Source organism: Physeter macrocephalus, chromosome 10 (assembly GCF_002837175.3).
Source record: "Physeter macrocephalus isolate SW-GA chromosome 10, ASM283717v5, whole genome shotgun sequence".
Lineage (NCBI taxonomy): Eukaryota > Metazoa > Chordata > Mammalia > Artiodactyla > Physeteridae > Physeter > Physeter macrocephalus.
Genome location: NC_041223.1, coordinates 1,400,396 through 1,425,886, shown reverse-complemented (window position 1 = coordinate 1,425,886; position 25,491 = coordinate 1,400,396). Strand labels below are relative to the sequence as shown.

The window sequence follows — 25,491 nt, the reverse complement described above, 5'->3', positions numbered from 1 at the left end:
GGGCCCAGCCGCTCCGCGGCATGTGGGATCTTCCCGGACCGGGGCTCGAACCCGCGTCCCCTGCATCGGCAGGCGGACTCTCAACCGCTGCGCCACCAGGGAAGCCCTCAGCTTTTTTTAAAAATAAAAAATAGAGGCTGCCTCTCTACATTTAGAGAAAATGATAATTACGACATCTTTCCCTAAGTCATCTGCATTTCCTCACTTGGGGTTTCAGGAAATACAAATAGACCACCTCTTAAACACAAAAATTAGCAGGATTTAGGTTATTTCAGGTTTTCATCTAAAATAGAAGGGAGCTGCTTCTGGGCGGGCTCCTGTGTGCACTGGGCCTCGAAGGTCCCGAGATGTTTCACGGTCAAGTTTGCTCCCCTGGTGGCCTCTGTCTCTGTCTCTCTATCTTTCTTTCTCTTGAACAAAACTGCTCTGTTCCAGGCCAGCTGCGAGTCATAAGAACAAGTCTACGAAAACTCAAATGCTTGTGAGGAGAGGAACGAGGTAAGGCGGTGACTTTGTAAAAGGAGCAGCGTTTCCCGCGGATGGAGTTCGCCAGGTGCGGTGCCCCGGGCGCTCCTGTCTCCTGGGAGCTGCCGCTGCCTGGGGTGCGCCATCGCGGCTGGAGAGTTAATTCTCATGAATCCGTTCCCGGGAAAGAGAAAAACGGGGTTGAAACCCCTCAGTGGCAGAATTCAGTCAAATGTGCTTATGGGCTTTTTGCTCTACCCATTTTTATGTAAAAGAACACTTTTTTTTGTTGTTGCGAAATCTTGGAAAGGTAATGATCTGTTTTCAGATCTGTTTTCATTGGTTAAAACAAGCACAGATCATTTTAGCAAGCGAACTTCTTCTCAGGCAAAATGAGAGCCTGCAGAGTCTCTCTCCTGTGTCCCGGGGCCCCACTGGACAAAGAACCGTCCCCCTCCAGGTGCTCCTCACCTGCCTCCTGGCTGGAGCCTTTCTCCAGAAATCCGGGAAATGGCCAGGGACCTCAGCTCCCAACCAAACACGCCGAGGGATCGTCCCTCACACCCTCCCTGCCACAGTGCACTCGCAGCCCTTCCTCCCCAGGACCCCAGGTGGGGCTGTGAGGACCCCGCCTGGACCCCGGGAGCGATGTGGCTCCCTGGACAGCCGTCCCCCCATGGGGCCTTCCTTCCCCTGTGGCTTCTTCTCAGCTTCAGCTTCGGTAGGTCTTTACACGTCGCCAACTAGGACACTCAGAGACGCAAGGGGAGAGTTTGGGTATCTTTTTAAGGAACGAAGCACCCTGAGTTTGAGAATTTCCTTTCTTTCTCTTCCTGATGAGGGAACAAGTTGATGAGGTCCCTGCAATTTTGCTAAAGTCCATTCCCACTCTCCCTCCAGCTCAGACTGGGACAGGGGAGGGGTTGCTGTGAGTAGAGCTGTCTCTACCCCTGTAAATATTACCGGGGCAAACATGCCAAATAAACCTCTTCAAATATACACAGAGCCCAGGGCTCTACACACTGCTGTGGAGTATTGAGTAGTAACCACAGCTCGGGGCTTTCTCTCTTTCCTTTAATAAATCGCTAGGGCTCCATAAGTCAGAGCAAACGCCTGTGAAGGGCAGGTGACATTCCAGTGACCAAAGGCTCGTGATGGCTCCACTTCCCAGAGCTTGAAGCTTTACTGGATTCATCTTCGTGTTTGTTGTTTCGTCTGGGGTGAGGAGGACTACGCGGAGGGGGGGCACCCGGGGGGCTGGGAAGCCCGGGGGGTGGGCAGGGAGCGCCATCCGTGGCCCAAGGAGGGCAGGTGTGGGAGCAGGTGGCCGGATCTGAGCCCCATTGGGAGATGCTGTGAGCTCTGAAGCCCTGTGTCTGGGTCGTCAGAGGGGCCAAGGAGAGGATGGGGACCCCGGCGCGGTCAACGGGGACTGCGTGGAGGGGCCCCCGGGGCAGGGGCTGTGCTTGCAGCACCCCGGCAGCCCTGGGTCCTGGGACGAAGGTGAGATTGTGTGGAGCTGTCCAACAGGGAGAGACTCTGCCCCCCAGTTCCAGGCCGACAGGGCACTCCTGATACCCACGACTTCCAAGGTGATGGCACAACCTGGTGAATGCAGGAGTCAACCAGGCACTGAATTCACAAGCGCAAAGAAAAACATTGCTATTCAGACTATTAAAGGTACACAGAACATGTGCACCCCCGTGCAGACCTGGACGGTGTCCCAGGTCAGTGGTGGAGGCTTCAGGGGTTCAGCCGCCAAATGCCGAGCGGAGCAGAGGAGTTACCAGTTATCCAGATGTGTGAAACTGATGGAGGTCGGAGTTTTCAGAGCTTCCCACCATGTGTCTGGGACATCCCCTGGCACTAAGTGGCCTTAGGTAGCCTTATGCTTTCCATCGAACACGCTTTGAGATGTCTGGCTTCTTTTTTCTTTGCTCCTCCAAGTTTTTGAGAGTCGACCAAGACAAGGACAAAGACTGCAGCTTGGACTGTGGGGGTCCCGCCCAGAAACCCCTCTGCGCCTCGGACGGGAGGACCTTCCTGTCTCGCTGTGAATTTCAGCGCGCCAAGTGCAAAGACCCCCGGCTGGAGATTGCTTACCGCGGAAACTGCAAAGGTAAGTTGCTTTCGATCATTTGTTCAAGAATCAGTCACTGAAATGTACACCCATGTGCTTTATTTTCATTTGGCTAAGGTTTTCTGTGTAAAATGTCAAGGGTTTATGTTCAGAGCGCGTAGCGAAAAGAGTCATTTCTGAATCACTTTTTTTTCTTGTTGAATGCTCTCTTTTCTTAGAATGTTTTATGACATCATGACACAAATTTATCCAAGGGTTTCACAGAATGTTTCCAAAGTCTCCTAAAATTATTCTCACCAAAGTTATTTTTATTGGTTCTTCCAACTCTTTCTCATTTCACCTTTTAGCCTGTGGGGAGTGTATAATAGCACCTGTGCCCTTTTCAGTGATTTGTTTGGGGGGGTGCTGACTTCACACTTCTAATTTTCAATTTTCCTGATCTAAGAAGCAGATTTGGAGTTAACAAGCATGCTTAGAGCAAAACATTGAAATGCTTCCCACGTTAATGAAGGGTTTGACTCAGCAAAACGCGCTGATGTTTCAAGCACAAATAGAGTCATTTCAGAAAGAGATTTAACCTTCTTTTTCTTATTATCTAGGAAAAAAGGCCACACAGGCTAAAACACCCTTGAGACGGTGTTCTGGGTGTTTAGCTGCTATAGCGCCAACAATCTGCCCAAAGAAAGAAGAGCTACTGTCTCAACTCCGTGCTTGGCCAGGTTTTGAGTAATTTGCTCTTCCCTTCATAATGCGACACATCCTAGGTGAACAGGTTGGGGCCAGTGCTCTACGTGACAAAGACAGAGTTTGCCTGTCCTTGGACGTGGGCACCACTCCCACTGACACCCCGCAGGACGCTGCCCACGGGCGTTGGGGCAGCGCAGCACTCACCTTCCGCTCGCGTCTGGTTTGTGTGCCCTAAACACGTCCCCTCGGAGAAAAGTTTGGCTGTAACTTTATGCCTTGATTGTTGTTACACACCTCGGGTATCTGTGCTGAGAGATGAGAAGTGACCTAAGAATAAATTCAAATATCAGGTGATCTACCTTTCAGAGAACCTTCTAGAAACAATGGCCTGTGCTGACTTAGCTTGTGAGAACAGGTGCTGTGGAGGTGGCAGTAAAGTTTGAGTTTTACGATCCTCTTTGGTGCCCTGTTCCTTTAGAGAACCCCCATCAAATGTCCTTTAGGAGGATCATTCCCATCAAACACTCTGACGGAGGACGATGAGGAAGCCGCCCTATTAAGCCTCTGTGTTGGCCATAGTCTCCGTGGGCGTCTGTGGTGGATTCATTAGACAGAGGCCAGAGGCCGTCCATCTGTCTGGGTGGACATTGACACCGGAGGCCTCCGTGTCCCACAGTTGAGGTCGCTCTCCCGAGCCTCCCACTTGGAGCTCTGCAGAGTTCACGGTGGGTTGCTTTTGCACAGGGAGGGTAAATTGGAATTAAGCGCAGACGGCCTTTTGGTGATGTCATTGTTAGCTTATTTGTGTTTGGATCCAGCCTAATTTTTTTCTGGATAATTCCCTTGGTTGGGATTCTCACACCTCACAGAAGAAATTTCATACCATAAATTTGTGACACAAAAAAAGTGATAAGGGACGGGACTTCCCTGGCGTTCCAGTGGTTGGGACTTCACCTTCCAATGCAGGGGGTGCAGGTTCCATCCCTGGTGGGGGAGCTGGGGTCCCACATGCCTCCTGGCCAAAAAACCAAGGCATAGTCCAGAAGCAATATTGTAACAAATTCAATAAAAGACTTTAAAAATGGTCCACATCAAAAAAAAAAAATCTTTAAAAAATGTGATAAGGAAGAAGTAGGTAAAAATAAAACTTATTTCCTAAAAACCAGTTAAATTTAAATCAGAAGGATTAAAATAAAAAGAATGCGAAGGTACCTGTAAACTTCGAGGTCAAGTTTATCTGGTGCTTCGGTTGCCAAGGGTAGCAAATATTAAAGTTACTTTAAAGAGACACTGTTAGTTGTACAACATAGTTTGAAATAACTGGGCATCAGGTACCTCTGATACTGTAGATTTGGGGGAGTTGGAGCTCCGAAGCGTCTGCTTTCAGCCCTCATCCTGTGGGTGATCTGAGTCTGGTCCGTGCTGGGGCTGCCCTGAGAAGGGCTTCCCAGTCTGCAGACAGTTTTCTCCCACAGACGCAGCCTGTCCCTGGAGCCGAGCTCTGAGCGAGAGCAGATCCTCCTCAGACAGGATGGGCTCCTTCATTCCGGCTGATTTACTTTGCCAGTCGTTTCCCCACCCTGTCCCGCTGTGTCCAGCATTTAACACCCCCCAGCCCGCCCCGGGACCACGTGGCAGGAAGGGCTCACGGTGAATGGGAGGGGAGCCTGCTGCTGCTGGACCAGGGACAGGTGTCCTGGCTGCCCCGGGCAGGTGCTGCTATTGCAGCCCTCTGTCCCCAGGGGCACAGCCACTGCCAATTCCGCACCACTCGCAGGTCGAGAGCTTGCTGCTGTGAAGGTGAGAGCCGGAGAAGGAGATTGAGGTGGCACTTCCACTGCACGGAATACGAACATTCATCCACATTTGCTCTAAATTGTTCCCGGTTTTGAAACCGGCTGGTGTATCGTAGTATCAGCTTGGCAAGTGTGAAGCTGCATATTTTGAGGGCATTTCCACATATTTGGTTGGTGACAGTTCCACAGGCCGGTCTCTTTTGGATGTGCCAGTTTGGAAACAACGATTGAAATATTTCCGTATTTAATTAAGTTGGATTAAAATTTTTTGGTGCGTTTCATATGATGCTCTTAACTATCGATCTTGAACAGAAGTGCACTGTTTACACTGATGGATTTTTCTCATATTTTCTTAGAAATTTGTGGAGTTTGTGTTTTTAGAACTCAGCAAACACATTAATATTTTTCTTCTGATCTGAGACCATTGGGCCTGTCTTTCTTTTCAAGAAAAATCTCTGGCGTTGAATAAAAAAGCCAAAAAAAAAAAAAAAAAAAAAAAGGAGAAGACGGAGAAGGAGAAGAAGAAAAGTCAAGATGCCGGTAGTTCTTGGAACTATTTTGAGATTTCTGCAAACAGAATTATAAAGGACATCTGACAGAAACAACTTCCTGGAGAGTTCCGAGACCCCGGGCTTTTTAGTGACCATGAATAAGAAAAGGAACATTGTTACAATACTCCTGGTCCCCTTTCTCATTCGCGGCCCGAGTCTCACGGTCACTGTCCTGATCGTCATTGCAGAGCGACCCCCTGGCAGTGTTGGGGTCTCTGTGGGTCGCAGCATGGCCGGCATACGAGCGCGCAGGGGTCCACAGTGTCGAGGAGACAGACCCCTGCCCCACGACAGGGGTTATTGTTAATATCGCGGTTATGGCGAGTTTCCAGAACCCTTGTTCTCTCCCTGCGAAAACCCTGGGCTTTCACTCTGGCCACACAGTGACCACTGGCCTAGAAACCTCAGTGTGACTTACAGGCCCTCTGTCCCTGCTGGGCTGCTGTGAGCAGGCGTTACCTTAGCGCTCTCTGGGCAGGCCTGGCCCTCAGGACCACGGGACCGTGCTCTTCCCTGTGTGTGACCCAGGCCACTTGCAGGGGGCATCCTGCTGACCTGGGCTCGGAGTGCACTCCGCTGAGTCCTGCAGGGAGAGAGCTCAGGCTCCGAGCACTGCATTTTTGGAAATTCTGAGGAAGGCATAAACCACACACGTGGTCAGCAGGGCTGTCGCCCCTGAAAGTACCGAGGTTTTCAAGCAGAATTTCTGTGAGGCCCGAGGGTGCTTGTCACCTCCGGTCGGTACAGTACCGCCCTCTCTGAAGTGCTCTGTGTACTTTAATTTTATTAAAACACATGTTGTAAAGCCTAACAGCGGTGGTGCCCGCAGCCCAGCAGCAGTACCTCTGATGCTACTGGTATGGCCAGGCAGGCAGCCGGCTGTGGATCTCCACGCGGGGCAGAGATGGGGTCGGGAGGGCAAGGCCCCGGCCTCTGCACCTCGCAAGCTCCCAGGGGTCGGGGGACCACGGAACCAGCGCTAAGGGGCCGGGCCAGGAGGGCTCCACCTGCCTTCTCGCCTCTGAAGCAGGGCGGTCGGGTCAGAGGAACACGAGGAATTCTTTCCCTCCGAAGATTCTTCTGATCATACAAGGGTGCCCCTCCCAAGCCTTTACTCATACTTGGAGAGCCAGGAAGTGGGCTGGAAGCTTCATCACTGGCCATCTTCCTCAGGCTTCGGATGACGCTGCCTTTGAAGAAGGCAGAGCATCTGGATGTTCCCACGTAGCTTCACCCGGAGGCTTTGTTAACCCACAACGGCGCCGAGGACCAGGGTGCAGTCTGGTTGCTGGAAATCAGTTAACCTGCCATCATTTGCTTCAATGGAACAGGTATTTCCGTGAGAGGAGTCTATGCAGGGTGTGTGGCACGTGTGCGTAGGTACACGTGCATGTGTGTGGGGGGGCACGCGCCTGCGTGTATGGGTGTGTACGTGTGTCTCGTGCGTGTACGTATGTACACGTGCGCGCGCACGCGTGTCTTCGGCCCGGTCCTCTCGGGGGGCTGTGTCCCTGCTTCCTGCTGTGTCTCATCAGACTCCTTTCGCCCACAAGCAGGCTCGGAAACGCCCTTTACAGGTGTGGTTCCAGGACGTTTTAATCTTGCTGGCGCTTGTCCCTTGCAGAAACCCTATCCCAGTCTTGCTGACCTTAACTCCTTCATGCTGCTCTAACAGGCCTGAGGTTAGAAGCGCCTTCGTTATAGACTGAAGCAGACACAGCGAGAGGTAGCGCCATTGCTCTCACGTTCAAGCCAGGGGCAGGAACACAACAGAACTTTTTGAAATGTTCGTGAAAAACATCTTTTCTCCTTTTGCTTTAGCAACCCTGTATCCTCCACGGTGAGTTCCTCAGAGGAGCCGGGCAAGCGCGGCGCAGCCTCAGTCAGTCTGCCCTGTGAAGGTCTGTAGCCACGCTTCACACAAAAGGACCCTGGGATCGATTGCACGGGGACCTAGGGTGATGCGTTGGTGACTGTGGTGATCTGTCATCATAGAGCTGCTTCCGATCACTTGTTTCCTGGATAAATGTTGTAAAAAACGTTGGAATACTCTTATATATTCTTGCAGTCGTTTGCACTTTATCTTTTTTTCCTTTAGGACTTGGCCACCCCAGTTATGTACCCTGGCTTTTCCTGTTCTAATTTGTTTCTGTCTTTATGCGTTTACAATGATAATACTTAAGATGAAAACTCAGTTTCTTTCTCCTCGGCTCTAAGATGCTCTCTCGGGTCAAGGGACGGTTTGGACACTTGCTGTGGCTCTGCCCGAGCTGGGCGGCTGCAGGTGGGTGGACGGGGAGCCTTCCTTGGAGTCCCGCTGGTCCTTTACCACAGCACAGCCTTCTGTATCATTTATGCCAAAGAACATTGCAGCACAGAATTCTTCACTTTCCTCGGAGGCTGGCCTTCAAAATTACGGGTGGGTAGAATATTCCAACTTTTGAAACACAGGGTCTGCCTTCATTCGATGCCAATAAAACTAAAGGCCTGTCACCCTCGGGCTATCGTTTCTGCGGCCACCACCAAGGGAGAGCTGGCTTCCTCGTCAGCTTTGCTTGTTCTGACCCCAGCCTTGTCCGAGCAGCCCCTGTGCTGGCCACGGGGACCCAGCGGTGAGAACTGTGTCCCCAGAGAGTTGACACACCGTGCTCAAAACCATCACCATGTAGTCGCCCCGCTAGGTCCAGGGTCAGTAGGTCTATTGACCCGAAAAATACCCAGTGTAGCCTTTCATTGTACATTTCATAAATGGGACTCTGAAATAATTCCACATCCCCAAGGGTTTCTGCCTCAGTAAGGAGCTTGCTGAGCGGCTCTGTCTCTGGGGTGAGGACTCACACAGGAAGAGTTAAAGCAAGCGCGATCCACGTTCTTCTGGGTACTGTTTCCATGTCATCCTGTGCCTGATGGACAGAGGGCCTCACAAGAAGAGCTCCCAGGCTCAGGGGTGGTCAGGGTCAGGACCGCCTGTAAACATCAGTGCCCCATGACCTTGTTCTGGCTGGGCCTCCTCGGGTCTTTTTAACTGTTCTTCTCCAAAATTCTTCTGCATAAAATGTGCAGCAAATCTGTCTCTTCCAGTAATTGCTTAAACCTGTTTTGAGTGATTTTAGCAAAGTAGGAAATGATTTGCTTCCTGTTTAAATGAAAACCATCATTAGAAACAACCGCTATAAAACATGGCCGTTTATTTCTAGTTTAGAGCAAGCAGTGCATCTTGATAGTTTCCGTGACTAACGTATCTCGATGCATAGACACGTTTTGTGATCCCCTTGGAAAAGGAATCTCACTTTGCAGTAGAGAGAAAACAATTAACAACTAGGTAAATAAATTGCTTACAAAACTCATTATTACTAACAAAGAACTCATCCAAAAATTTTTATTAAAGACCTGTTGTTAGCAATGCCTTGCTAAACACAGGGAAGAAACTATTTGTAAAGTCTCTGCTCTTTCAGATAACAAAAACTTTCTAAAAAATATGATCAAATTTGCATCAAAGCAAAAGTTTTTCTTTGGTCTAGTAAAAAAGTGATTGAAGTCCTTGATTAGAAGGAGCTTAATGCTTTGATTTAATTAAAATATTATAATTTTCAGTTAAGCTGGATTTTCCTATGAGGTAAAAATTGATCATAGTTTAAAAATTACTATGAACCAAAAAGTTATGTGATACCACTTCAAACCCACTAGGATGGCTATCACAATTAAAAATGAAAAACACAGAAAATAAGTATTGGTGAGAATGTGGATACATTGGAACGCTTGTCCATTTTGGGGCAGGAATGTAAAATGGTTCATGCGCTGTGAAAAACAGTTTGGTGTTTTCTCTATAAATTGAACACAGAATTATCATAGGACCGAGAAATTCCCCTCCAGGTATATATATCCATAAGACTTGAAAACAGAGGTTCAAACAAAAGTTTGTACGCGAGTGCCCAGAGCAGCATTACTCGTGATCCTCAAAAGGTGGAAACAGCCCCAATGTCCATCAGCGCTACAGCAGATACACACGCTGCGGTGTGACCGTACGATGGACATTCTTCAGCCCGAAGAAGGAAAGAAATGCTGGCACGGGTAACGCTGTGGATGGACATTGAAAACACACTGTCACACACGTTGATTCCATTTATACGAAATGTCCAAAATCGGCAAATCCATAGGGAGGGAGAGCAGGGTGCTGTCGTGGGGGAGGCAGGGCTCCTCAGTGGACATCGGCTGCCCTGTGGAGATGAGAATGTTCTGGAACCAGATAGAAGTGGTGGTTACACCACATTTCGGATGCACTAAACACCACTGAATTGTACACTTTAAAATGGTTAAAATGATGAATTTTATGTTTTGTGTAGTGGTCCCACAGTAAGGACAAATTATCCTGCTCATGTTTTGAGGATTTAATTCTCAAAACAGTTAAAAATAAAGCGTCCAGAGTAAAATCTCAGCAAAGCCCCTGACCAGTTAAGCACCTGCTTAATTTTTAATCTCACCACGGGAAGCGTAAAGAGAGAAAATATAATTAGGGAAGAAATGTGTCACCTGTAAATTCAGCTCCAAGACTGTTGAACCCTTCTGTTCCACTTAAAAGTGATGGACAAGTTGGAAAAACTGAGAATAATATCATTCTGAGGCTGTGCTTAATATTTTGATTTCTATAAAGAGGGGCATTTAATTTAGCCTCCAGGGCGTATCTGTTAACCACATATGGTTTACAGTGATGTTACGGGCACAGGGGAGCGTTCCAGCCGCTCAGGATGAGCCGTCCCGGACCTCGGCCGGGGGCCACGGCACAAGGGACCGTTGACAGCAGTGCGCTGTGCACGCAGAAACTTTCTGAAAGGGTCAGCCTCGTGTTAAGTGCCCTAACCACGATGAAATAAAAAACAAAGTAGAAGGAACACTGGGGAGATGTTACTAATTGGGGGCGAACTCCCTAGCGTGTCTCTGTATCTCCGTAGGATGGATGTGGCGGACGCTGTTTGGCCTCTTCTCGGGAGTGAAGGCCCTGCCCCTGACTACCGCGTTCTGGGATCAGGTGTAACAGGCAGCTGGTGGGAGGCAAAGAGCGCTCCTGTCCAGTAGGCGGCTATGGACTTGCTCTCGGGGATGCTTGACACGGGCCCTGCAGTTCCCGCTGCGAAGTCTTCCTGGTTTCCTGTGGCTGGGTCCTCAGCCACGTGCCAGACGTAAACCCGGAACTGAATGTGCCCTCCGTGTGAGAGGTTTGGGAGCTCTCCCGCCAGTGGCAAATGCGGAGTCTTTTCCAGGAGACTGGAGCCCGGAACGGGGCCCGTGGATGGTTTGGGAGATGTCCGCGTTTTTGGCGTGTTCCACGATAGTTCAAACTTTAGAAGTAATTTGTAACCCCGTCTGTACCCTCGTGGAGACCTTGCAAGCTGAGAACTCATGTCACTTTTCCATTTAGACAGTCAAACCACAGGTTATGCTAAAAAAATGAGGACAGAAGTCCAGCAGAGCAGCGGTTTCTCCTCAGCTAAAACACAGGCTGCATTAAAACCACATGTTGCCAAAACGCCGGCAGAAATGCAGATCAAGACGCGAGGCCTGAGCCTGCCTGGACGCGTTCCGCCTGATGTGCAGGCCCGTCTTGCTAGAGGCGGCTGCCACGGGGCTTCCACCGAGTCCAAGAGAAGGGCTTCCGCTGCAGAGTCAGTATTCAGACATGGACACCGCAGGACAGGCAGCCCCGAGGCCTGGAGCTCGTGCCCAAATGGCATTTCGTTGTAGCCAAGAGATTTTACCACCAAGCAAGCAAGTCACCATCTAAAGATGATGGGCGGTGGACACGTTTGAAGCAGCATCTCAGTGTCCGGAGGGCCTTCCAGATGTAGACAACTTGTAATTTCAATCTGGGAACACTTAAGAAAAATGGGGAAAGCCATTCCTTTCAACTTCTAGAATTCAAAGGAGCTACATCAGAGGACGGTCTAAAGAAATAAGACGTGTGCCTGGGGTGCTGCCTGAGGGCGTGAGGCTGGTGGCGGCAGCCCTGGGGACGCGCTTCCCCATGGTGGACGCAGATTCTGCGCAGCATGTTTTATTGGCCTGTGGTCGTGAGAAGAGGGGCCCCTATCGGGGGTTGGCCCACCTGTGTAACTCCTACCGGGTCCTGAGACGACATCCGGAGTGGACAGGCTCTGGTACCCGGTTCAGATGGCGCAGGCCCTGCCTTCCCACCATTGCAGGCCTCCATGCTGGGTCTTGGTGTCTGTTTCCTCATTCCTGCCATCCAGAGCTGGGTTAGGTGTGCTTGACTGTTTCAGTCGTTTGCTTTTCTGCTAGTTTATGGTGTCCCAGGGGATATCTTCCTAAGGAACAGTAGGAACATCGTGCTTTGTATCAAATCATCACGTTGTAGTATTTTCATGTGAATATGTGGAAATTTGCGCTCAGTGCGAGGACTGATAAAGATATTTGACCCTTTAATCTGATTTATTGTTGGACTTTCCACTTGAGGTGAGAGGCGCGGGAGCCTGGTGTCACTCTGACATCCTAAGAAACTCAGATGCAGAGGAGAGAGGCTGCCGGGTGGACAAGGGTGGACCGCAGATGGGCCGCAGCCGAGGGCAGGAAGGCACGTGCCCCCAGCGTGCCCGCCCGCCCCCCTCCCTCCAGGGCAGTGCCTTTGGGCTGAGTTGCACTGTGGTTCCTAGACCCGGTGCCCACTTGGCACGTGGCCTGGCGCCTGTGCTCCGATGGGCCTCCTAGGGTCCGAGCGTCTGCCTGTGGCCGGCGGGGCTGCTGCCCGTCTCGCGCTGTCTGCGAAGCAGAGTCCACATTTCACCACGGACACGCCGAGTGGCCTCTCAGAGCCTCGGCTTCCTCGTTCGCTGGGCGTGGGAGCGCGTCCCTTCCCGCCCTTCCTGCCGAGGCCTGGCCTCCCCACGGGGGTCCTGCTCGCCGGCCGGGTGCCCGCGGGTAGCCACCGTCCGCGCCAGGCCCCTCGCGCGGCCCCTCCGCTGTGCACCCCGCGGCCTGACGGCCGCCTTCGCCCTGTGCCCTCCCTGCAGACGCGTCCAGGTGCGTGGCCGAGAGGAAGTACACCCAGGAGCAGGCCCGGAAGGAGCTGCAGCAGGTGTTCATCCCTGAGTGCAAGGACGACGGCACCTACAGCCAGGTGGGCAGCCGGGGAGGGCGCGGTGGGCCTCTCACGGGGCGGGGGTCTTCCTTTCTGTCTCAGAGCGCTTCCTCCCGAGGGGGTCACTGTCGTAAACGGGGCGAGTCCTTCCCCGGCGCAGGTGCTCCTGCCACGGCTCTGCTGGCCACCCTCACTGCTGGGAAGCGGGCTGCACAGCTTCCTCCAGGCCGGCTCACGGCTGAGCCTCCAGCTCCAGTTCAGTGTTAGCTGTGGAGGAGAACACGCCAAGCTCACATCCAGTTGCTGGGGGCACCTCGTTAGTCAGTGGCGGCGTCTAATCACCCAGTGCTCTACCTGGAGTGTGCCAATGTTGTTATTGTCAATACTATGATGTCTTATTAAGGGAAACAAATTCCTGAAATACTATGCTAACTGACATAGCTTTTGGTAGGGAAAAAAAACCCCACACACAAGACAGGATCTGCTGTGAGCCATCCAATAATGATGTGAACTCTATGTACTTTTACAACAATCATTTGACCTTTGAAAGACTCAGGAAGGAGAGAGAGCGAGACAGAGAGAAGCTGGAGCCATGGGTGGTGTCCACGCTGGCTGGCTGGTGGTGGTGGGGAGCTGGGGCCGTGACGGGACATCCCGCCGGCAGCCGGACCGCGGTCTCCTGTCTGTCCTGACTCCTTGGTGCCTGGGTTTCCCTCTTGTAAGATGCGGGCTCGGGCCCCATCGCAAAGATGAAGGATTAGATACCGAACAGTTACGGGCTGGCGCCCACCGGCGTTCACTATATACACCTCTGGTCCCTTTCGTCCCTAAGATCCCAGGTTCCAGAGCAGCACAGGTTGTTTGCCGGGTGTTCAAACGCAAGGACTCAGGAAGCACCAGGCCTCCTGGACCTGCGTTGGAAATGAGGCTGGGCTGCAGGTGGTGGAGGGGGCCTCGCGGAGGGCGGGCGCCACTCGCACTGACTGCCCCGTCCCGTCCCGTCCCTCCTGCAGGTGCAGTGCCACAGCTACACGGGCTACTGCTGGTGCGTCACACCCAACGGGAGGCCCATCAGCGGCACCGCCGTGGCCCACAAGACGCCCAGGTGTCCCGGTAGGTGCAATCGAATTTACGAGGTGAAACTGCTACTGACGCTGTTGGCTGCTTGCTGATCATCTTACCAGTGTTTGCTCATTACTGAAAAGAAACTCAGTTTAGGTGGAATTATGAGGAATGTTGGGGGTGGATTTGAGTCACCGGACAAAAAGCCCAAAGTATTATGAAAACGTCGTTTTTAAGAGGGCTTAGGAATGGAGGATCTGGGTCTGAACCACGGTAGGTTATGGCAATTCGGGACTCTTAATTTTTAGAAATAACCACAGGGACTGTGGTCATCAGTGGAAATGACCAAATGCTTTCATTGGCCGAGAAAAGCGGACATTTCTGCGTTTGTATGTATATGTTTGCAAAGAAAAAGTGGATCATTCGTCACAGATCCCTTTCCAGATGGTTTATGTGTGTTATTTTATTACTCATAAGAGGGCTTCATGTACTGAAGGTAATAATATTGGCAGGAGAATAATCTATAAAACGGTCTGTTTTCCATTAATATTTTACCAAAAATGTTATAAAAGATTCAGGTCATTTTTATTTGAAAATGGTCTGCAGCTTGAGTTTTGAGTAATTGGTGAGGGAGACCTATCAGACCATTTATGAAGAAATTTCGTGATCTTTGTGTCACAATTACTAGATTAAGCTTACTAGGGAAAAACGTACTGTTATGTAACAATACAAAACATCTTCCTGAATTTTCATGTAAAATATTGAAACGTGTATTTACAGTTTACTTTTAGACTCCTTTTCTGTTTCAAGAACAGGCATCTTATAATTAGAAATTCTGTTCATGATTCAGACATTTATACCAGGAGCCAAAGCACAGGTCAGAACTCATAACTGCTGCAGAATGATGACATACGTAATTAGCAGTAACACAAAACCTAATATTTTAAATGACTGGTCATCACTTAAGAGCCAGGGGGTGTGCATAATGTGGAATTAAAATATACTTATTTTTAAAACCGTTTTGTCATCCAAGATCTAAAAATTGCTGTAAATATATTTTTAGTGAGCTTACATTTGCACCTAATAATTCTTTTACAGACTCATGGAGTAAATGAAAGAGAAAAAAATTAGCATAATGAGTTGGCCTCTGTGTGTGGCCCTCACTCTGAAAGTTACTTGCAAATGCTTATTTCATTTCAACGAAGTAAGAGCATTTTGAGTCAAGCTGAGCCTTATTTTACGAAGGAGACAGCAGAGGAGATACCTATTTCCGTGATTTTAGTGACACCTTTTGAGAAATTAAGTAGTGTCTGAAAGAACTTTCTTAGAAAACCATGAGCAAAGTTGGCTGGATTTCTTATAACTTCCCTGTAACACTTCGTTTCTAGAATCAAACCACTGTACTGTTCACTCACATTATTTTCTCCAACCAGGTAGCAGCAATATTTTGCTGTATAGAAATGCTCCATCTTTTTCACTGCCCATGTGGATTTTTTTCTTTCAAGGGATGGGTTATGGACGAAAGAGTGTTCTTCCCTTTTGCTTAGAATCTGGTGTTTATTGCATGGAAAATGCCAGCGGGGGCGGGGCGGGCGTGTCTCTGAGGACCCCTGTGATATGGGCAGGGCAGGCTCCCTCCCAGACCGAGACCGAGACCGAGACCTGGACTGGGCTCCCTGTAGGAGCGCCTCCCTTTTCACCCCCGTGGCTTGGTTTTGTAGTTGGCCAGAGTTATGGGAAAATTCTATGAATCCCCAGCTGTACTCATGCTTTTATTCTGCAGAGATATGGGTGGGGGAAAGCAGGTGCCTGTGCTTGGAACACGTGGAAACTGTGCGCTGCAGGGGGTTGTTGAGAGAATCTTGGTATTTAAGGGAGAGTGTTGGTATTGAAGGGAGAGTGCACGCACACACAGAGTTTATGATAGACTTTTGCATAATGTAACATAACTCCTTCCCAGATATTGACGCACCCTCACCAATCACTTGCAAGAGCGCGGTAAAAATGAGCTTCGCTTGGCAGAGATTGTGGTTAATAACTGCATGTCAGCTGGTCAGTTTCCATCTGCAACCCCCCAGGGGCGTCCTCCTCCCTTCCCTGGGACCCTGGCTGACACCTGCTGGGGCTGAGACGCTTTGTCTACTCTCTGTAGAGCGTGGGAGTGATTTCCATCTAGTTTATTACAACTGGGTAAACATCAGCAGGCAACAGTGGTCTTTGGCCCTGGAGTTGGCACGGAGCTTACCATATAAGCACATTCTATAGAAATTTGAAAATCAGAAAAAGATATTAAAACTTAGCAATAAACAATAACAGTCACTTAGAATGCATGTGTGTGTTTATTATGAACTGGTGCAGACACACATTAAGACTTAGCAGTAAACAATAACGGTCACTTAGAATGCATGTGTGTGTTTATTATGAACTGGTGCAGACACACGTTGCAACAGCCCCTGGGGAGGGCGGGGGACATCCACTCACGGCTGATTTCAGTTGAGGAACAGAGGGGGGGCCCCAGCATCCACTTCCCCTGGCCCACTCCTCCCAGAAAGACCTTCAAAGGGAAGGATTCTTTTATTTCACAGTCACGTATTTTTAAGCCATTAAGGCAAAGCACCAGATTCCTACGGATCAATAAGAAGAATGGGATAATGAGTCCATCTAGCAGAAAAAGACAAAGTCTTGAACAGGCAGCATTTTATAAATGAGGAAATCCTAGGGACCAGTGCACATGGGAAAAGGTGCTTGTGGTCATCGGTAGCAGGGAAATGCAAACCAGCCTCCCAGGGAGACTCCCTGACACCCAGGGGAGGGCAGCAGCGGTGAACCCCGGGGGACCCCTCGACGTGCCATCAGCTCGCCCCTGCACACGGGGCACAGGACGAGCAGACGGGCCCGCGTTGTAGCGGGAGGCGTGTGAGAGACTGTGCGTGGCACGCTGGTATTGATGAGCAGATCCTGGAAGCCAACGAGCGTCCACTGGTGTCTGAGGGAGAGATCACGTGCTTGCTTGGCCCACGGGTAGGACACGAACGGCGAGAACACAGAGGAGCTGCTGCAGCGAAACGCGGCTCCAGCGAGTGTGTCTGCGTGAGGGGGCCGGAGCCCGGAACACCGCAGCCCATTTAAAATTCAAAAACCAGACAGGGCTTCCCTGGCGGCGCAGTGGTTGAGAGTCCGCCTGCCGATGCAGGGGACGCGGGTTCGTGCCCCGGTCCGGGAAGATCCCACGTGCCGCGGAGCCGCTGGGCCCGAGAGCCATGGCCGCTGAGCCTGCGCGTCCGGAGCCTGTGCTCCGCGACGGGAGAGGCCACGACAGTGAGAGGCCCGCGTACCGCAAAAAAAAAAAAAAAAAAAAAACAACCAGACAAAACTCAGCTTCAGTGGTCAGACTCTAAGGACAGCGGTGAGGTGTGGGAGGGGGAGAACTCTGTGATGCGTTAGAGGGCCGGGCCCGGGGGCTCCGTCCCCTGCCCGGACACTGTTTCCCTGGACCTGGGGTGATAAGTCACCGGGCTGTGCGTTTGTGTTGATGCATTTCATGTGTGGGTGTGATGTTTCACAGATTCAGAAAGTGAAAGATGCAAAGCCCATGGAAGGGGTAACACACTGACCTAAATTCTCCCCGAGCTCGTAAGTTATCTGACATCCTTCCCCGAGGATTTTGACAGAGGCAAGGTGTGGATGTCTAGGAAGCGGCAGAAGGGGAGGTGGGTCAGGACGGTCCCTTCCCCGCAGGGAGGGATGGCCGGAAAGAGACTGTAGGAGGGTTTGGGGAAGAGCAGTGCCAGGGTCAGCGTCCGCCAGGGGATACGCAGGACGAGTGGGAGAGCGGGCTGGGAGCCCACGTCGGTGCCGAGGGGCGGGCTCACGCTCACGGGGCTGTCTTGTGTCTGTGTCAGTGTCACGTCCCGAGGTAGAAGCGGTTTGACCTTCCATTTACAGGCGAGAGCCTGACCCGAGGCCCCTGTGCGTCAAGTGACGGGGCTGGGATTGAAGTCTACGCCTTTGTCTCCGTTGCCCACATTTTCTGCCAGATACCATAATGTGACTTCATGGGCCTTGAATTCCTTATTTATAAGAAATCACGAGTTCGAATGTGTGTAACTCCCAGCTCTGAGCTCCGTGACCACGGGGCCGTGTTGTCCAGGCCCCAGCGAGGTGCTTGAAGGACAAGGAGGGCCACTCGCCACCCACTGCGGTGACCCCTCGGTGACCCTGGAACCCACCACCTGCTTTAATCAGCTTTCACCAAGTCAGCGCACTTCCTGGACCACTGTTGCTCGGGGGCTGGCAGGTAATTGCACAGATTCTCGCAACGAGGGGAGGACCTGCCTTGTCTCTCCTTCCGGCCACGGACTCGGACGCGTGACTCAGTGCAGCTCAAGCCTCAGGGGCCTGGGAGCTTCGGGGGAGAAATCGGCCCCTTTGGCCCCTGCTGGCACCTGCTTCCTGGTGACGGGATCATTCGCACGCAGTGAGGACCCTGCGAACGGGGTCAAAGCCGTCCCTATAGTGAGCGGTAGCGGCCGGGCCCCCTGACGCTCGTCCTCGTGGCTGCTCCACCTTCCCTCCCTAGAAACCCACCCGTCGTTTCTCGTTAACGACCATCTCCACCAGCAGCACTTACCGAACCTTCGCCAGGCCAGGCGCCCACAGCCAGACACACCCGTCGAGGACCTGGGAGTTCCGTGCGGAAGCCGCGGGCCCCCAGAGAGGGGCGACTCACCGTCCGGAGAAGGCAGGGGGGCGTCTGGAGGAGACAGTTCCCAAAGGAGAGGGGCAGAACTGTCTGCTTCCACTGCTTCGTCTCGGGGGCCCTGGGTCTGCTCTCCCCGTGACCAAGTCAGGTGGGGAGGTGAGCAGTGGCGGGGAGGGCTTTCCCTCTCCTGGGGAAGCAGCAGCACGTTGCCCTGAGACGTATTCAGGACCAAACAGCGGCTCTTGGAGCTAAATCCAAACCACTCCCAGCCCTGCCCTGCCTGACAGCAGGCGTTCCTGGAGATTACACCCCCAGCCCTGCTGGTCTAGACCCCGGGTCTGCTGCGGGGAGGGGGCTTCACGTGCACCAGGGGTGCTCAGGACGGTCAAGGCAGTGCCAGGCAGCCCACTGGGTCTAACCTCCGTCTTTCTTGCTGCTGAGGGGCCAGGTCCGCAGGTCTCCGTCCGGGCACAGCTGATTTATATTTATTCTGTAGGGTTTTCTCTTGTTCTTCTTTCTCAAGATTGGAAGACTGACATTGCTGGGGGCAGGAGGAGAGCTTAAAAACACAGGACTTTTTTCCCAGGGAGGATTTCTGTAGCTGGCCCATTCTCGATTAATTGGAAAGAGCTTCGGGGTTTTAATCTCATCTCCCTCTGTTACCGTGCGCCCTAGCCGAGAGTTTATTCCTGGCGTGAGTACAAAGCAGTCGAAGACATTGTAAGCCGAGCCTACATGCAGGAACTCAATATTACGATATCCAAAGAATCTTCATATGTAACTCAGCTTGAGGTATGCGTTTGAAGTAAGCTACAGACCTCGGGTTATAGAAGAGACGAGAAACGCCCATAACTGTGGCTTGAGATTCTTCCCGCACTGCCATGCACCCCTCTTTAAACCAAGGCCAGTTGTAGGGACCGTGTTTCCGGGGAAGGAGTGGAAATCTTGTTCAACCGGCCATGGCCACGTCAAGTGTGTGAGGAGTTCCTTCTCAAAGTGTAGAATACGATCTACTCTTTGATTTTAATGATGGAAAGCTTTGCAGGAATGAACAAGTCAGTGGTCGTTTCTGGGAGTTTACTCAGCTCGTATGCGTTCTGATGACAGCTTCTCGGACCAACTTCTAAGTCTGGGTTTTGGAAGACCTGGTTGGTTATAAATGACAGAGAAACTTGGATTAGACTGAATAACTTTTCTATATGTTATTTACATTAATTGAACATTTCCTAGTTTGGGGCTTGTGCTTTCAGATGACAGAGTCACCCCAGGGCACTAGGTAGCTTGTGTAATTTAACTAGAAAGTGACAAAGCCCTGTGAATTAATCAAAATGGAATAAAATGTTTGTGTAACAATCAGTGATGACCATTTGAGAGCCAAGAATAATTTTACCCCTTATTTTCCTCTTTTAGGTTCCATAAATGAAAAGTTACCACAACGGGAAGGCACAGGAAAAACAGGTAACTATCTTAAAATGAACTTCCTTGATATATTACTACAGCGACTCCAATCTATGCCTTAAAATAACTTCTCAAGTTTTAAAATGTCAATGTATATCAGTGATGGTAATGAGAGCTGAAGCCCTTTGTTAATTATTTATTCATTCAGCAAACATCTATTCGACCCTTCGGGTTGTTGGGACCTGGCAGGTGCCGGGCACGTGACCTGCTGGGTAACCCACCTGTGTCCGCGTCAAGGCTTCTTAGACGTGGCTTGTGTTGGGACCACCTGTGGCCGGCGTTAGGATCATCCCGGGTCCATATCTGTGCAGAGGACTCCAGAGCTGGCGCGAGCCTCTAGCATAGCAGTTGTCAGAGGTCACTAATGGGGCTCTGTCTGCTGCCCTTCGTAAGAAAGAGGGGGCTGTTTCCATCTCTGACAGTCACTGCTTCTGGGACCAGTACCCACAAGAGCCAGACAGAGCAGGGAGCATTTCCTTTGGAAACCATCCCACAGCTCCTGGAGCATCTGCGCCGGCCGCCGCAAGCCCACCGTGACCTCTTTGCCCTTTCCTCAGCCGTCACCCGTTAGTCCCAATGACACATTTTCTGTGTTTATATCAACCTGTGAAGTCAGAATTTATTTTTTAGATGAAATAAAAATAACGTACCAACATCTTAAGTGCTTTTTTTTCCTGAGGTAGGTTATAGTATATGAGCCAGTAATAGAGAAAAGTGATATGAAGTCAAAAGACCCCAGTTTTATTCAACCCAGGTCTTTTAAGTGTGTACTGAAGTCACGGTGGCCACCGCCCTTGCCCTGGACAGGTTGTAGAGTCTCCGTATCGTTAAGATAAATCCATGAGATGCACACAGATTGGCACACGAGTAAATGCCAGCTGTGTGGACAGCGCGGGCGCAGACGAGGGCAGCACTGGAGCGGTTTCACAGAGGAGGGGGACTCGAGTGGAGCGCGGTGCGTGCGGGAGCTGGGACAGGTGTGACGTGGGCAGAGACCCTCGCAGGTGGGGAGAAGAGCCCAGTTCGTAGGTGAGAGAGGGACCGGCAGGTGAGGTCAGGACACTGGCTCGGGCGAGGCTTTCCGTTTGGGAAGGGGGAGATGAAGTTGGGGTGAGCGTTCTGGTATGTTTTAGAGGAGAAGAAGTATACCTGTTCGTGGGGAGAAACAGGAGTCAAAGGCTGAACGGGAGACGGAGGGAAATAGTCTTTCAGGCACCCGCACCCAATCCTGTTCGTGGTGATACAGGTTGAATCCACTGTAAAAAAATTTTTTAAAATCCCCGGGGAATTGGCACGTGGGCTCAGAAGTGGATTTAAGGGAAGAACACGTTCCTTCTACTGAAGCCCCTTGATCTCCAGACGTGCCTGTCAGAGGAAATACCTGAGAATAAGTAACGAGGCTGGTTTATCGGGGGAAAAAGAGACATTTAACGAACTGCCCCGGAGGGAAGGTGAAAGGCACCAAGCTGTCCATGACTTTGCTTCATTTTCTGAAGGCTGAGCCCAGTAGGTGCCAGTGGGCTAGTTGCACCGGGACAGACTCTCAAGGGGCCAGAGCATGGTGGGGGGCGAGGCGATCATGCTGCCCGGGGGCCTGTGGCCAAGGCAGGAATGTAGGGGCCTCTGGTGCTGGTTTTAGGGGCAGAGGAGGGAGAGGCGTGGCGGCCGGCACCCATCACTGTCCCTCAGGGACGCCCCCCCCACCCCGCCACCTCTCGCCGTGGTTAGCTCGGCCGAGAACTCAGACTGGCCCGGACCCAGGGATCAGATCGCGGCTGCTGGCCCCAAAGTGGTGGCCTGCTTAGGCCTCAGCAAAAACGTGCAACGTTAACTAGGTGCTTTATGGTCGTCGTTCCAAAGGATGTTTAAATATGCTAAGACTTTTCTCAGTATGTTCTGTTAAGACTTTCAAATATGTTAAATATGTTTAAAATATGTTCCCCATTTCATTCTCGGAAGAAGATTATAGAATATTCAATAGCAAAATACTTCTAGTGTTGCTACTATCATTATTTGACTTGCCTATTTCAGATAAATGATGCTACATTTTGTCAGTATTTTGACAGATAACACGCTTTTTTTCTGGAGATGGTTAAATGTTAAAGAGTTTTTAAAATATTCTTTTTGGTTTTCCCCTGAAAAGAGCTTCATTTTTTATTCTTCACACAGCTGGGCTAGTAATGAGTCACAGTTAACTACATAAGCCATGTGGCTGCCCCTTCTCTCGACCACTGCTTGCTGTATTTTGATCCTGAAATTGTTAAAAAAAAAAAAAAAAAATCACACGAATAGAAACCCTAGGATGGTTCCCGAGAGCCCCCCGCAGTGTGCCTTGTAACAGCGTCCCTGGCTGGGGCCGCCTTGCCTGGGGGGCTTCTAGAGGCTTGCTTACGAGGGAACCCAATGAGTGTTTTTCAACTAATTCAATAAAGACTGTTTACTGAATCAGACAGAGGGACACTGTCCCTCTGTCCTCTGACACTCTCACCCGGTTCCCCACCAGCCTCTCACGGGTCGACACGGGAGGCCTGAGGGGTCGAGAGACCCACGGGGCACAGTCCGGGGCCTGGGTCTCCATCCCTGCCTTCCACTCTGGAAAACAGGGCCACAGCAGGGATGCCAGACCCCCACCCCGCCAGCCCCCCCATTCCTGCCATCCCTCCCTCATCCGTCCGGTTGGCTCCGATGCTTTACATCACACCTAACCCTTCCCCTTGAGGTCTGTCTGGAGCTTTGAGCCCCTCTGTATGGCTTACTGAGTGCTGGGTTGTGGTTTGGTGGATCGTGGGGTGTATGCGATCCTTAGGGTCCATCCTGTATGCACACTTACTTCACTTACTCTCATAATTGTAGTCTCCTTGCAAATCTTTTCCGTTCTGAATTCAGATGATGCCTCAGCTCCAGCGCTGGAGACTCAGCCTCAAGGAGATGAGGAAGGTGAGTGTCGGTGGGGAGTTGTGTTGGGGGCAGGGCGCGGGCCTGGGGGTGCAGCCACGTCCTCGTGCGAGGACCGTGCTCAGGACGGGCTGGCTTGGCCTTTTCCGCCTTTGTGAGGCCCCGCCGTCCCTCCTGAGGGCTCCTGCGGGTTTGCCGTGCGGCTTTCACACAGCACACGCAGAGGCCTTTCTTTAAGTACAAGTCTCTGAGTTGAAATTTTATCTGGATAACATGAAATATATCTTTCCAAAGGGTGCGCTAACATATGCCATTTCCCCCGCTCATCCTTCATGTCATGTGATCACCGCCTTTACAAAGACCAGTTCTGTGAAGTCACATGTATAGAGGTGTTTCAGAGGCTCACCGAATTCTGTGGTTATGAGAAGGATGGACTGCCTCCTCTTAGCCTTTAATACATTGTTGTAGGTATTTGCCACTGTTTCACCAATTCTCGGGTCGAAAGGGGTCAGGTTTGCAGACCAAGTGTAAGGAATGCACGTAAGAAATAAATCGAAGATCACAGGGTAGGATGACATCTTGCTTTGAAAATAGTAATAACAAGGATAATCATAATAACTAACTTTTGCTTGGCACTGAATGCCATGGACTCTGTTACTTGAGCCCATTGAGCCCTCAGAACCCCATATCACAGATGAGAACTTGTCGGACGTCACAAAGCCGATAGATGACAAAGGCACGTCTGACCAGCTGGTCGGCTTCCGTGTGGTTCTCGGGCACTTGGTATACTTATCACACCGTAAATATTCGGTTACATTTGTTAACACTACTACCAAAGATCTGTTCCCAGAATGTTGTAGGCCAAAATTACGCTTTACGTACTGCACTTTGTATTGAATTTCTCAACTGAGTGAAGACCCTGTGTGTTACATGAATATCCATCTTTACCACACAAGGATATGTTTCTATACTTTGGGACTTTTTGCCAAAACCTGTTCTTTCCAGTGGAGCCTGTCTGGACTCATATCACTTTTATTTATACTTTTGGACGAAGAAAGAAAGAAAAAGGCATAGGCTAAGGGTTTAAAAAATGTATGTTGTCATTCCTTTTGTTTCATGCACATAAACATTTTATTAATTTTAAAAAATATCTACAATGTGTGTTTACTGATTATATTGATGTTTTGGGCTTTTAGACTGCCTGCTGAAATCTTTAATTGAGAGACTTTGTGTTTTCATGATGAATTAAAATAATCATTTTATTTTGGTTCATTAGATATTGCATCACGATACCCCACGCTTTGGACTGAACAAGTTAAAAGTCGACAGAACAAAACCAATAAGAATTCAGGTAAAAAGGAGCCCAATGTGACTTAGTTAATGGACCTGGAAGGTGGTCTTGTTTTCTGGAAGTTACATGCAGAGCACATCTTTTTCCCTGGCTACCAATGAGTCATGCAAATAATGCCATGGCTTGCCCACCAAAATATAGTTCAAATTTGAGTGTTGTATTAAATATGGTAAGTTATAGAACATATTATAGAACAGTTAACATTTTTTTCTCAGAAATTTTCATTATGGATAAGTTTTCCTATTGCATAAAGACATTAACCTGTACATTTCTCTTATGAACTTTAGAAACCGAGTTAGTTTTGTTCAATCTTGTCACCGTATTTCCAAAAGTTACCTAATTTGGTTTGCTTCTGTACCGTATAGACTAGTACATGGGAAATTAGTTCAAACATTGAATGTTTCAGATTTCTTGGTGGACCTTGAAATTCAGGGGATCTCACTGATGCTTAGGGGAGCATCAGTGTGGCAGTACTTAAACTTAATTTGAGAAACAAATATAAAATTATTGTAAAAATGTCATTGGAAATGTACACTGTTTTAAAATGCAGTTTTAATTGTCAGTAGGAAGCTATTCAGGGTTTGACAGAGTTAGTTCCGTATAAGTTCACAGAACAAGTACGTTTGTATTTCACCCATTACTTTCTATGACCAGATTTTCAGGCCTTACGTGACCTGTCAGTTATAATTAACTAATAAAAACAGGGCAGACTTGAAGTATTTAGTGGGACTGAAAATAATGCTTCAGGAAATTCCAGTTTACGTAAGTTACCCTACACTGTAATTTGATTTAAATCAGCCTAAATGTGTAGAACACAAAAAGGTGACATTGAGTTGACTTGTAGACATGGGGCATGAAATTCTGAGGTTATATCTGTATCTAATGCCATTTGTCCAGATACGTGCTCTTTCTGAGGGTCCAAAGAAAGTCAGCCCTAGTTAGTATTTTAAGATGTTAAATATAGTATTTCCTTTATTAAGTTTAGTGATAAAATGGCAAACAATCATAGATTTTACATAATGACCACCATTGTCACTGAGATTTCAATGTCAGAATAGTTTCGTTTGTACTTAATTTTTATTTTTAAAAGATACTTTTAGTAATAATCTTCCAAGTAGACACATTTATTTAACAAAACATAAATAATTTGTGACTTTCTGTTATTCTGTGTTTTAAAAAATTTACCTTGTTTGTTGGTACTCTTTCATGTTCCTTTACAGAAGAAGCCAAACTGAGAATGCATTGCTTTTTTTCTCTGGTGTTTCTTTATATCAGTTAAAAGTACTATTCCCCCCCTCCCCAAGTTTGCACTAAAATAACATAATATTACTTACGTTACCAAACACGGAGGGAG

At 49.7% G+C, this 25,491-nt stretch overlaps 1 protein-coding gene across 2 annotated transcripts in view; it reads left to right on the top strand.

Moving 5' to 3' along the window:
- The window catches only part of SMOC2 (SPARC related modular calcium binding 2), a 156,899-nt gene that overhangs the window by 43,564 nt on the left and 87,844 nt on the right, over positions 1-25,491 (top strand). The window contains exons 2-7 of one of the 2 annotated variants that reach the window (XM_028494756.2): positions 2,413-2,584; positions 12,602-12,708; positions 13,683-13,782; positions 19,844-19,891; positions 22,745-22,828; positions 24,063-24,137. In XM_028494756.2, coding sequence (XP_028350557.1) covers positions 2,413-2,584; positions 12,602-12,708; positions 13,683-13,782; positions 19,844-19,891; positions 22,745-22,828; positions 24,063-24,137 — 586 coding nt within the window. The remainder of the gene's footprint in view (positions 1-2,412; positions 2,585-12,601; positions 12,709-13,682; positions 13,783-19,843; positions 19,892-22,744; positions 22,829-24,062; positions 24,138-25,491) is intronic. The other variant, XM_024122642.3, reaches the window with a different exon arrangement.